Raw genomic sequence first — 13,114 nt, forward strand, 5'->3', positions numbered from 1 at the left:
GGCACCTTTTAAATAAGGTGCACAACCGTAAGTTCGAATGAAATAAACTCATTTATTTAATATTCCAAGCATAATGATACAATGATTATGTGCTTGAAGTTTTGCTGGACAAATTAAAAAAATATGAAGGAAGTTGTCGAAAAACTGAGGCTGTGGGAAAGTCATAATTTTAGTATGGAAAAATCCTACTCGACCTTAATAAAAATTCTCACAATTGTAGATTGACCTTTGCTGTTTTATACAGCCAACTCGAATATTGTAATAATTTATCGTACAAATCTTTTGCTTAATTTTGAGGTGCACTTCTGGTGTAGCAAACGTGCAAAACTGCATCAGAAACGTTTTGTAGATACATTAATATTTACTCGTGCTGTCTATGGAATTTAATAACATTTCTTTCGCTGCAAATTAAAAAACGAACAATTTTTTTTTTTTGTTTAAATTCTGTAACAGGGCACTGACTGTTTACGTCATTTTATAATTCAGCTGTTTAATTAATAATGCCAGCTTCTGAATATCCTTTGTAATTTTATGATTATATTTCGTAACAGAATAGTTTTGTACAGTAATGACCCGACTCTGAAACAGGTTTTTTTTGTTGTGTCCACATGTCTCAATTACAAACTAATCAATATTGGAGGGAAATGGACTGACAAAATTAACCATGTTGGCAGGTTTGTGCAACAGGTCATATCCCACGCTGAATCATGTCAAAGTGAGTACCTTATTTTACTTTTAGCCCTTACCCCGCAAAATTTCCATAATGAACTAGTCTATCTTTCAATTTGAGCAGCACCAATAACTGTTCGACGGGGTGCATACCAAAAAGATACTGACTGAATGGCGGACAGTGCAGATCATGGTCAGACTGCACAGATGCGCAGCTTGACCTTGATTTGCACTGGTCGAAAAGGCAGAATCAATCGTGTCCAGCATGATGAGGGTAAGTGTACATGACTGTTTAGTCTACCCCACATGACATGATTTTTTTTTCTTTCAGGATCTTTAAGAGGCTCATTTTTCCGCATTTAATAGTGAAATGAATTAAGAATGTGGCCTGAATTCCAACCTGTGATATATGTATGTATATCTATATGGCCAGTAGAGGCTCTCTATGGTACCCTGGTCCCCGGATTATGACGGTTTTCTGGTAGACAAGAATGTTACCCGGCAGATCTATCGATACATTTTTGTATGGATTGTGTTTGTAGTACTGATCTACAATGATGAAATTATTAATTTTTGAAGTTTAAATGAAACTCTTTTGTAACATTTTTAATATATCTAATATTATTTTTCCCATATTCCAAAAACTTATAATAATTTATCTGACATCAGTTTAGGTTATTTCTAATGAATAACCACAACGCATAATTAATGTTACATTCTTTAATAAATCTATTGAAGGACTCGAAATGTTATCTCATATTGTCATTTTCTAAGTAACTCAGTGTATCTTCCTTGTTTCGCCTGAACAATACATCAGTTCAATTTCGTTTTAAGTAAATGCAGGACTTCGTATTCAGTATAATAAAGTAGTTTGAATGGTTTTCCGTAAATTGCGTAATTTGTTATAAAATTTCTGGCTATAATTTTTGATAGAAGAAAAAATATATCTTATTTTCCCATGGTCATTGCGAGTCCAGTCTTGTGGTTATAGATCATCCTATACTAAATACGAAATCTGCATCTAAGATATCAAAATTCCCTGCATTTTTTCATCAGTACGACTATGCATACATGTAACGCCCATTCCTTTGAATAAATGAGCGTCTAAAAGAACAGAATACAGATATGTTTCAATCATTTTTTATTATAAAGAAATGTAAAAAAGATCAACAAACAATAAACTTTAGAACAAAATAACGTGCACTATATCTAATTTCTCATCTTTGCGCTAATTCACATTTTCTGATGTTCAACATCTTCTCTCAAAGGGACTCGCAACGGACCGGCGTTGTGTCCCATCAAGTCTCAAGATAAACACTAAATCCATGAAGTTATCAGTATGCAAGATCTAATATTTGCAAATGTCTTCTTGAGACGAAATGTGAAAGTTCTAAAAATTCTTTCTTCTTGTTTCCATAGTTTGTATTATTACATTACCTATACATGTTCAGCTGGTAAGAATTATCTCAACTGGGTTAATAATATCATATACAGCACTGGCAGTGATATACTACATTCCTCAGTGAATTAACAGAAGTAATAACTCCCAAGTAACGCTTCAACCTATTTTACAATAGCGTAACGTATATTACAGAGTGTGTTGGTAACGTATGTAACAACAGTGTTAGCAACTGTGTAGTTATTTCCCTGAAAGTTCGTCCATGGATTTACATAAACGTAACTCTCATGGTTAAAAACATCATGAAATCATCCGTCACAGATGTTGCGCCAAAAATTGGTCACGTCTTGTCATCTCCGTAACGTCAACTCCACGTTACCGTGAACCCTTAGTGAAGAACCACGTTGTAAGGCCCTTTTCTGGTGAGGATCACTTTACAACATCCTGAAAAATAAATTGTAAAGAAAAACATAAGTAAACTGATCAATCTACTTGCATTTGAATAATTATTTAATCAATCATTTAGATATACCATAATATCGTGTTTCGGAATTACATCTTACCAATTCAAGTTAATTTATTAACACCATAAACCGAACGTAATCGATAACCACCTGATGGGGCGTCAAATTAGTGTCAGTATCTATTTACTGTCAGTACTCAAATTACAAACTGTACCTAATCATGGATGACAGAGTGTATTTCTATACAAAAGAAGATGATCTTCGTGGTGATAAAAGTGTACATTACAATTAGGAACACCTGTATGAAATACATAAACACTACACAGGTTTTTCTTAGACGTTGTGGCGCCGTGAAGGAATGAAAAATATTTACAATCAGATACCGATGTTTTCTTGAAAATAAAACGAAAACGCCTCAACAGATTCAATAAAAACGTTGTTTTTTTTTGTTAAATATTTCTCGTTGTTTCTTTATGAAAGCAGCTGTTTGTATAGATAAATGGAAGAAACTTACCAAAATAAAAAAACTCGTGAGCTGAGTCTTTCTGTGGGTTTATTTGGATACAGGTCTCTCAATCTCACTGTCAGAGTCTTCCATACTGACAATATTCTGAAAAATAGCAGAAATATTCTATGAAAATACATATTCCCTATTTATTAATTGTAACAACTTATAAATATATAATCATAGCTTTCATAATATTATATGCCATCTAATTAAAAACTTTTTTAACATGAAAAACTAGGTCGTATCTGAATGAAATGATATCTAACAAAATATAAAAATAAGTAAACTGATTAAGGAAAATCTATGTTCCAGAAAAATGCACTAAATGACATTTTGAAAAAAAAAGATACTATGAGATAATTATTAGAACTGTCAAAGTAATTGAGCCATGCATGGAAAACAACATAGTTGGTATCGACCAGCTATGGATCCAGACCAGCCTGCGCATCCGCAGTACTGGTCAGGATCCATGCTGTTCGCTAACAGTTCTCAGTTCCAATAGGCTTTAAAAGCGAACAGCATGGAGCTGACCAGACTGCGCGGATGCGCAGCTGGTCTGGATCCATGCTGGTCGCAAACCCACTATGTTGGTTTTCTCATGGCACGGCTCAATTTATATTTTAAACAAATGCGGAATTATTTTTTAGTGTGTTTCACCAAATATTAAATCATATGAAAACAATGTTGCTCTGAAATTGAACACCTACCTCAGTATGGTTTGGGGCAGCCTTTTCCATCAATGGTTCCCTAGGAGTCGAGTTGAAGACTACTGGCTGAAAGTCCAGGGATAGTTCCAGGTCATAGATGTAGTCAATAACATGCTGGAGAAGCTGTGTCTTGGAGATTTTCTTGTCGTCTGGAATGCCGGGTACGAGCTCCTTCAGTTTGAGGAAGCAGGCCGCCATCTCTCCGTCGTCAAGTTTAGGTTTGTTAATCCTGAACATATCTCCTTTCAAACCGATCTCGGTGTTTCTGGTAAGTCCTTGTGTAACAGCCTTCATTTTTATTGAAGTATTAAAACTGATAAATCCAAGTGAAAATAGTAATATTTTAGAGCGTGCGTACTTCTCTGAAGTCAGGCAAATTCTGATACTATTGCATAGCGTGTGAATATTTTATAGCAAACGGATAGTAAATATCGTAGTGAGCGAAGCTCCGCCTACTTGAGCGATCGTGAGTGGTTATCAGCGGACGTCTGACACCTATTGGAAAACGGCGGCCAATCAGATTGGAGTATTGTTAATTTTGATTTGCCGCTTACTCCACCTATCAATAATTCAATTAAACCCTTATCGTGAAAATTATCGATTATGTCACGAACCATTGGCATGTTTAGTGAAATACAAAATAAGCGTGGTTTCAATGTCTGTCACCTCTCACTTTTTTGACATGATTGCTTGCCCTGTTTAGTAAATACTGCTATACAGAAACAATTATTTCAATTAAATATGATGATAAACCGGACATTGCAGTTGATGTATTTTATGTTATGAAATTAGATGCATAGTATCTAATACAATAAGAATATCGCATTTGCTATGTATATCATATCATGGCCACACAAATCAAAAACATTATCGCATGTTATATTTAACAACATATTTTTCTCATACATATTTAGTTTTATGCATAATATATCATATCTGTATAAGTATTCCGGTATTCTGCGCACCTGCATAATAAAGGAACAACTACTTCATAATTCCTATACAAAATGCTCAGCTGAGGTTCAGACACTTCGGCGCCGAGATTTGTGACGTCACCCATTCATTAAAACATATACTCTGTCTAACTGGGCGCCTTACGGGCGGTCGCTACAGTTACCGACCTGTCAATCAAATACTACTTCAAAGGCGCCGCGTTCAAGCACTTGATAAATTGCATTAAAATTCGTCACCTCTCGCCTATTGATACTTCACACTTTATACACCTGTGCAACAGTATAATTCATTTTAAGTTTTGTGAACATGTTTTACGATGTAGTCGGCGCCGAGCGTCTTATAAGATTAACTTAAGTAAATACGCGTCCTGGGAAAGATTTCCTTATATCGGAATGCACATTCCAGTACACAAGCTAAATGGCCTGTCATTGAATGTGCAATGCACCATTAACAAACACTTCTGACATTTTTGACGACAGTTTTTCTTCCGCAGAGTAACGTTAATTTTTGGTCTTGTTTTTAAAAACAATTCAGAGATGCTAGAAGAAAATAAAAGACATTTAAGTATCAGCGCACATTTAATATTTCAATGTGCGCCAAAAATGCAAAGTATTATCATATGAAAGGATTTGTCACGTCAAAAAGGGGCCACCTGAAATTGTTCCAATAACTCCTTCTCCGCCTAACAAATTGCCTCCTCCCCGCTTCCAGAAAAAGCAAAATCAACAACAACAACAACAACCCTCTTAAAGTTTAAATGGCATGAACAAAAAAGGTCTTTTTCGATCTTGATTGCCTGCAAAAATAAATGCTACAATATTTAATAATTTTTAAAAAGTTGTTTCACGAATGCATTTTGTTTCGTTGTAGTAACTTCCTGTTTCCGGATAAAAAAAAAAGATGAAACCGAAAAATGAAAAAATGAGTTGTCGCGTCCGTACACGGTGAATAGTTTAATAATAAAATATTAACCACCTGTTGAACATTATATAGTGCCTACTCGACAAACAGTTGAATAATTATTCTTGTTGTCTCTTGTAAAAGGAAAAAGGCGTAAGTTATTTATCTGTAATAAAATAAATGCCTACAGGTGTTGGAAACACACACCTTATTTAGAAATTAGATAAGTCTATAAATTTAGCTTTAAGGTTAAATTTGAAGAAAAAAATTTGAAGAAAAAAATACGCGTTTGTTCTTATCAAATGAAACATTTATATGCGTTTTATAGATGTTTTAACGTATCAACAAAATTAACAGGTACATAGAATAAACAAAGAACAGAGGGTGTTTTTAGTTTTTCTGGGGTGTGGGAGGAAGGGAAAGAGGGGGTGGGGGCGGGGTGGGGGGTGCTTTTTGTTCAATTACACTCACTCGTCAATCAGCTGCTGATAATAAGTCATACTGATAAACTGACTAGCGAACACTATGAACAATACGCCCGTCCCCTTAATTGACAAAAAGGGACTAAAATTCGATCGAGAACATCTGAAACATGGAAAACATTTGAAAGCACGCTTCGCGAGCTTGTACCTTCATCATTTTTTGCTAATCTTCCACTGTTATCGTTTACTTTTTCCGATTCGTGTTGTTGTTGTTTTTTTTTTGCACAGAAGTGCTCGTACCCGTTTCTGAAAATTATTTTTGTTCTTGATTTTACGCGCATATTGTGTGCAGGGGTAGCCCGCCGCTCCTCTACCATATGCATGTCATGCAGCTGAATCTTACTTTATCATTTTTTATGCAATTATGGCAGATTAAATCTAATACACCATGTAATATTTGATTCAGGTGACAGATGATGTGCTGAATATGAGACACTTTTTTTCGAAAAGCTACACTTCCGGTTCACTCCTCCGCGCGCCCTTATCCAAGGTGTGTTTAATTCTGACTCGTTCCCAAAAACCATGAGCAGTATAAATCTAACTGAAAATCCGGGTTCTTTCACTATGTGTGCAGAAAAGACAAGAATAAACGCAAATAAATAAGATTAAAACAATTCAAATTTAAACTGGGTTCGAAAACGTTGGCACATAATTTTTAATGACCACCGCGCTTTCAGTACTAAAAACAAGTCTAGGGTAAGGAATAGACAGCATCTGTGTTCCTGAAAAGAGGGACCAGTGACAAAGGCAAGGGGACAGCTGAGCAACACATGCTACAGATGGGACCTGGTAACGAACACAGATTGTACATTGATCCAAAGCCTGGTGCCATACGCTTCAAAACTTGGGGTTATATTGGATGAAATTGGTCAACATATGGGGGCTTGCGTGCCATATTGTTCAAGAAGAACATCGGGCTGACAATTTTAGAGTGACAGGTTAATGTCGATTTTGAACCAGGCATAAAAGTGACATTTTTTTTGTAGAAAAAAAATAAAAAGAAAGAATCAACTTCGATACCGTATTTCTCGTTCTCAATGAAGTATATCTAATCATTTGGTTAGGTGGTCCGCATTAATTCTGTTTGGACAAGATATTTACTTACGAAATCTTGAAAAAGCCAGAAAGACAAATACTGTCTATTGCACCTCGCCGTGGGCAAATAATAATTAACACAGTAAACATAATGGTCAGTGCAGGTGCACAAATTGACCAGTCCAACGGACCGGGCCGTGAGAGTTTTCCCACGGCATTTTGTTGTCGTATTATTCGTTTTTGTCACTTATTATTAGGCCAAAAGAATACGTTTCCTGTGCTGTAGTAGTTTGTTTTATATCAGGATACAAAATTTAATTCAGTACGTTTTATTGAAACAAAATAACTTCATCTTCTGTACAGTTTGAAGGGCAGTCGTTCCGACCCTCGCCGCTTTTCTTACAGTATAAAGCCAAATCTGAGGGATGCCTTTGCAAAATGTTCACTTTTTATCGTATATAGATTTTGTTTTTACTTGTAGTAAATAATTCGCGATAAAATGCAGCATATGAGCAAATTACTATAGTGGATGTAATATGAAAAAATATGTAAAGAATAATGACAATATTTAAACTTCTATGTACAGTATAACGTGACGATGATAAACATATGAGCCGCGCCATGAGAAAACCAACATAGTGGCTTTGCGACTAGCATGGATCCAGACCAGCCTGCGCATCCGCGCAGTCTGGTCAGGATCCATGCTGTTTGCTAACGGTTTCTCTAATTGCAATAGTCTTTGAAAGCGAACAGCATGAATCCTGACCAGACTGCGCGGATGCGCAGGCTGGTCTGGATCCATGCTGGTCGCAAAGCCACTAAGTTGGTTTTCTCATGGCGCGGCTCAATTATAATTTTAGAGATTTCGAACTATCACTATAAGGGCTTTTTTTAGACTGAGGCTTATTCGTTACCTGCTTACTTCAGTATCAATATAAGGGATTACAAGTTACCAACTAACTTTAGTTTAAGTATAAGGTCTTACACGTGACTTGCTTACTTTAGTCACATGCTTGCTTACTTTAGTCACATAAACTTGATATTCAGTCAGAAAATAAAATAGACCATAAGTCTTCCAAAAATGACATCCTATATCAAGTTCCTGTGCTTTAGTTAAGATAAGTATTACGTCAACCTTTAAGCTAACAAGCCACTTTTTAATTCTTCGTTTTTTACAATATGTTGAGAAACGAACACCTTTTTTTGGCCTCATCAGTGTTGTCCACTTTATATTTTATTGTAAACGATTGTTTGACAACTGTCAAAGGATGCATTCAAAATCAATTATTGAGGAAATAGACACTTTTATTAATGATTGTAAAGATTTGACCAAGATGGCGCAATGCCTAATATTTTACGTACATTATTATCTAATATAATTGTTTGCCTGCGGAATGGAAAAGTAATTATTAATTTGAAATATTTACTGCCTGGAAGAAAGATTTGTGCAAATGTTGTTAAATGACAGTATATATTTATGTCAAAATTTAATCAATAAAAACAAACAAATTAAAGAAGGTTTTTATGGCCAAAGGAACGCCTAAATTTGTCGGCGCACCTGTGGAATTTGACCAGCGATTGTTATCGAAAAGCCTTGTTTTGTCTGGTCAGCACTGACACATTAATGCCAATAAATGTCACTTTTATAATTAATAATCATGTTCAAATTAATGCAAAATTGTGTTTGAAAGGTCCACAATAGAATGTTTATGATATAGGAATATGTTTGTTTGAATGTAGGCTTATTTATAGTCTCCCCCGGTTATTAGCTTTGTATCGGGAAATATGCACGAGTTCTGTTGCGGAAATATTGCGCGACTTGAGGAGCGCAGTATTCTTCCGCTAAAGAACGAGTGCATATTTCCCGATGCAAGGATGATAACCTTTTTATTACATACGTGTCTACACATATAAATGTAATGTAACTATTATTAATTTATTCAAAAGCCTGAAAAATATTGACGTTGCTGGTTCCAGGATAACTTAACGGGGAATAGAAACGAGTACGAGTATGTAATAAACTAGTATTTTGTTAGCCGCGCTGCGCATTAACGTCATAGAAGAAAGTATTATATATCTGGGATGACTTAGGCTCAGACCAGACCACACCATGCCAGAAATTAGAACATGCAATTCCAATTTACATAATCGGAAAAAATATATGCTTTCGCTTCAGCCGGACCATTTTGAAAGCTAGATCTACTTTTGATGCTGAGTATCACTATGTCAAGAGTCATGACCATAAGTGGTCAGATGACTGTGTCTGCTGACGACAGTATTATTAGGAGGAAATGATTGTTTATCCAACAGATAACAGGCAGAAGTGTTTCAATTCATCATACCCCGAAATCTCAACAATTTATTGTCATTAGAGACAAAAATTCCCATGATTAATTTTTTCCGCCTATTTTCAGCCATCTGGGCTACTTACATCAATAACAAAGAACAATTAAAGACGCCACTTATGTCATTGAAAATTTCACAATTGTTAGTGTGTTGTACTGTCATGATTTGCTAAGATTTCTCCAAATATACTTCTGTGACAAGGGCCATGCACTTGAAGATGTACTAAGACACTTAAAACTCGTTTATTTCACACTATTAACCGCTTTAGATAATCATTTTATCAAATAACAGATGTTTCGGCGAAACTGACCAAAAAGAGCCATCATATATTAGAGTAAGTCTATTTCCCTACTGTTAGAGACCGCACTTACGTCTCAATTGAGGGAAAACGTTCATATTTAATAAAAAATGTTCTAGATACGTTTGCGTAGTTTGCAGTCGCGTTTCGTTTGTGTATTTTACATGCAGTCTTAAAGTTTTAATTATAACATATTGATGATTTATTGGCGAAAATTTTGGCGCTGCTTTTTCTGGAAATAATTGTGGAATGGCTCAGCTGCAGTTGATATCATACTGGTATCTGTCTTAGATTTGACTGGCAGTATATTTCTCTTCGGACAAAGAGAATATAGCCCGCACGTGCTTCACGTGTTATGTATAACCGGCAGCTGTACCTCTCATTAGGGACCGACTGTGTCTATTTGTTTCCAATTGATCAGATATAATGAGCACATATGCAGGTGACGCAGTTCTCTAAGAAAATGCACGCATATTCCATAATTTTCTTTGCGCGGGAATTCCACATCTTGTTTTCAGATTTTCACTCCCTGTATTGTTATTGCTCGGCACATGTTATCATAAAAGATTTTTTTCTTATCTTCAAACCACCATCTGACGGGGAAAAATAAGGAACAAACAAAAACATGTATCGGAATTCTCTTTGTGACTAGTTCTTTCAGATGGTTGAAATTAACAATTATAAAATCGATTAACGCTTTAAAACATATGTTCTAGTCCTAACTTTACGATTTTGCCAATCGCTTGTTCATTTCGTTTTATAGAATAAAAATAAAAACATCCTCCTGAAACAGAAACAGACGACATTTGCAGACGACAAATTTTGGCGCGCGTTCAGACTATGTTAAGGGTACATCTGTCCTGTACGTTTGTTACGGAATTACCAGGGACAGACTGTAGCTGGGTAGCAGACGGATAGGGTCTGACAACAGCTGGACGGAAACAGCTGATGGGTGGGGTGATAAGTCACTGTCAGAAATATCGAAATCTGGTTTGACCTCAAGAGTACTTGCAATTTTACTGCCGCAGTGTACTAAAATATCGAGAGCATGATAGTTAAACGCCAACGTACATGTGTTCTGGCTTTTAGAGTCTTCCTATATCAACTTCTCATCCAAAGTGGACAATGATAAATGGTAAACACTTAAGAATTCGTGCATTACACCACGTGGCTGTTAAAATTGTACTCTAAAATTTTAAATGATCTAAATACGGTTTCAAAGCGAAAATTGAAATCATGAAAAGGATATTCGCATTTAATATCCGCCAATTATATTGTAGTAATTTTATCATTCGTCAACATCTGCAGCACCCGCTCTTTATCTATGTCCGTACCGACTATCTTAATATAACAATATCGTTATCATCCACATCTTCACTATCTCAGATTATCTTCAAGCTACAGGTGGATGTTATCGGACCCCCACATACTTAAAATTCTGTCACTGTTATAATAAGCGATTTATTTCTATGTGACTACACTGATTTCCATCAATAACCTCAATAATGAGGAAGAAAACTGCGTTTTAAACGTAATTTGATTGAAAATGACAAGTTGAGAGATTATACAACAGCTAGAAGGGTATATTTTCCTAATAGCTGTGATTGAGGGAAAAATGAAAAGTTAATGTAAGATCGAGAATAAATATAGATTCGATCTATTGTAGCGGAACTGTCCGCCCTGAATGAAACAAATGAGAGAAATTTAGGCTGTGGTAATAATGTGCTGCCCACATCAGCTTAAAATAACCAAACATACTTAATGCTGCACGTATTTACACCAGTTGCGGAGGTTGAGACACATGAATAGATTATTTTTTTTACTACTTTTTGATATTTTGTGTAACTCCCCAGACAAACATTTCAGTCTGTGTTGAAAAAAGAAGTGAGCCGTGCCATGGGAAAACCAACATAGTGGCTTTGCGACCAGCAAGGATTCAGACCAGCCTGCGCATCCGCGCAGTCTGGTCAGGATCCATGCTGTTCACTTTCAAAGCCTATTACAATTAGAGAAACCGTTAGCGAACAGCATGGATCCTGACCAGACTGCGCGGATGCGCAGGCTGGTCTGGATCCTTGCTGGTCGCATACCCACTATGTTGGTTTTCTCATGGCACGGCTCAAGTCTGTTTTAATGTAAATGCCATCTTATCAACATAATCTCAATATAAAGCTAACGCTCTGTCTATCACAAAAGCGAAATGGGCACGCATCTAAAAAGATGCCCATATGAAATTCTGCAACAACGATCTAAGTTTGTTTTATTTTTAGAATTTTACGAAGTCTGACGTTCATCTGCAGATATTCCCCTGTATTGGCCCAAACATCCATACATGTATGTGCATTGTACATGTGTGTACCTAAGTTTGTCAAAAAAGAACTCTTTAGTGCGACTGACCTTTAGCTTTAGCCTCTTCAGCTAACCAGTAAACTGACTGTATTATTTTTAGATATACACGTCCAACTCCTGCTGAATATAATATAGGCTGTAGTTTATATAAGTTGTGTGATGCTACGAAAAGTTTAATGTCTGGCATGACTTGAACCTAACACCTCTAAATTGAAGAGTCCAGCGTTGTCTTTACAACATATTGTCTTCTTTTTGGACGATCTGTCTAGCTAATTAGTCAAATTCGAATATTATGTAAGTGTCGATTGATTTGGTAACGTATTTTCACTATTTATGAATCTTGATATTCATTTTTTTAGTGGAAAAGTTAGCACTACATTAAAATTGAGATCCAGAGAACTCCAAGGTGCGACTCTAAATGTTTTCTAAGTAATGTAATAAATACATATAAACTGCTAAAACATGTGCAGACTTCTTTCAGTTACAGCAGCAGTGTCGTGAAATAAGAGTTAAACCGAATTTTGAATTTTTACATTCAAAGCGTTGATGATTTTATCAGTATGTTTGAGTTATCTAACGTTTTCTTGAACAGATCTGAATGTGAACGATTAATGGTGCAGAGGAAACGGGTTGCAATGATGAATATTATCTCCAAGAGCTTTTTTCTTTTTTCTTGTGACAAGGAAGATAATTATGCTTCCATTTTTGCAAGAAACGACAGTCATTTCGGACACTATCAAATTATCTTTTAATATTATTTCTGGAAACATTATGTTACACTAAATAGATAAAAAAAGCAACAACTGTATACCATCATTTAGGTTTGTATTATCATTTGGTCAACTCCGAATATGGTTACAATAAGATGTTATTCACCATTTTGTATACAATATACAATCTTTTATTAAAGGCAAACGTACTCTGTTATCTGGAATTAAAGGGTATCTGGTTTTCAGGGGTCACATGTATAGGCGAGCATTCGGACAGGACGAAACAAGAGGGA

The 13,114-nt window shown here is 35.7% G+C and overlaps 1 protein-coding gene across 1 annotated transcript; it reads right to left on the reverse strand.

Moving 5' to 3' along the window:
- Positions 1-1,793: 1,793 nt before the first annotated feature.
- LOC123523978 (DNA-binding protein inhibitor ID-2-like) lies at positions 1,794-4,144 on the reverse strand. The gene is made up of 3 exons (XM_045301789.2): positions 3,748-4,144; positions 3,047-3,142; positions 1,794-2,512 (listed from the first exon to the last, which is right to left on the reverse strand). The coding sequence occupies exons 1-2, from the start codon at positions 4,039-4,041 to the stop codon at positions 3,086-3,088; spliced, it is 351 nt and encodes a 116-aa protein (XP_045157724.1). The 5' UTR covers positions 4,042-4,144; the 3' UTR covers positions 1,794-2,512; positions 3,047-3,085.
- Between the last annotated feature and the right edge of the window lie 8,970 nt (positions 4,145-13,114).

The sequence above is a fragment of the Mercenaria mercenaria genome, chromosome 3 (assembly GCF_021730395.1).
Source record: "Mercenaria mercenaria strain notata chromosome 3, MADL_Memer_1, whole genome shotgun sequence".
Classification (NCBI taxonomy): domain Eukaryota; kingdom Metazoa; phylum Mollusca; class Bivalvia; order Venerida; family Veneridae; genus Mercenaria; species Mercenaria mercenaria.

Bases quoted from the DNA above. Each gene is read 5' to 3' on its own strand.
- LOC123523978 (XM_045301789.2), bottom strand. From the start codon at position 4,041: ATGAAGGCTGTTACACAAGGACTTACCAGAAACACCGAGATCGGTTTG. The intron at 3,143-3,747 runs GTAGGTGTTCAA...GCTATTTTTCAG, and splicing joins CTGCCCCAAACCATACTGAG to AATATTGTCAGTATGGAAGA.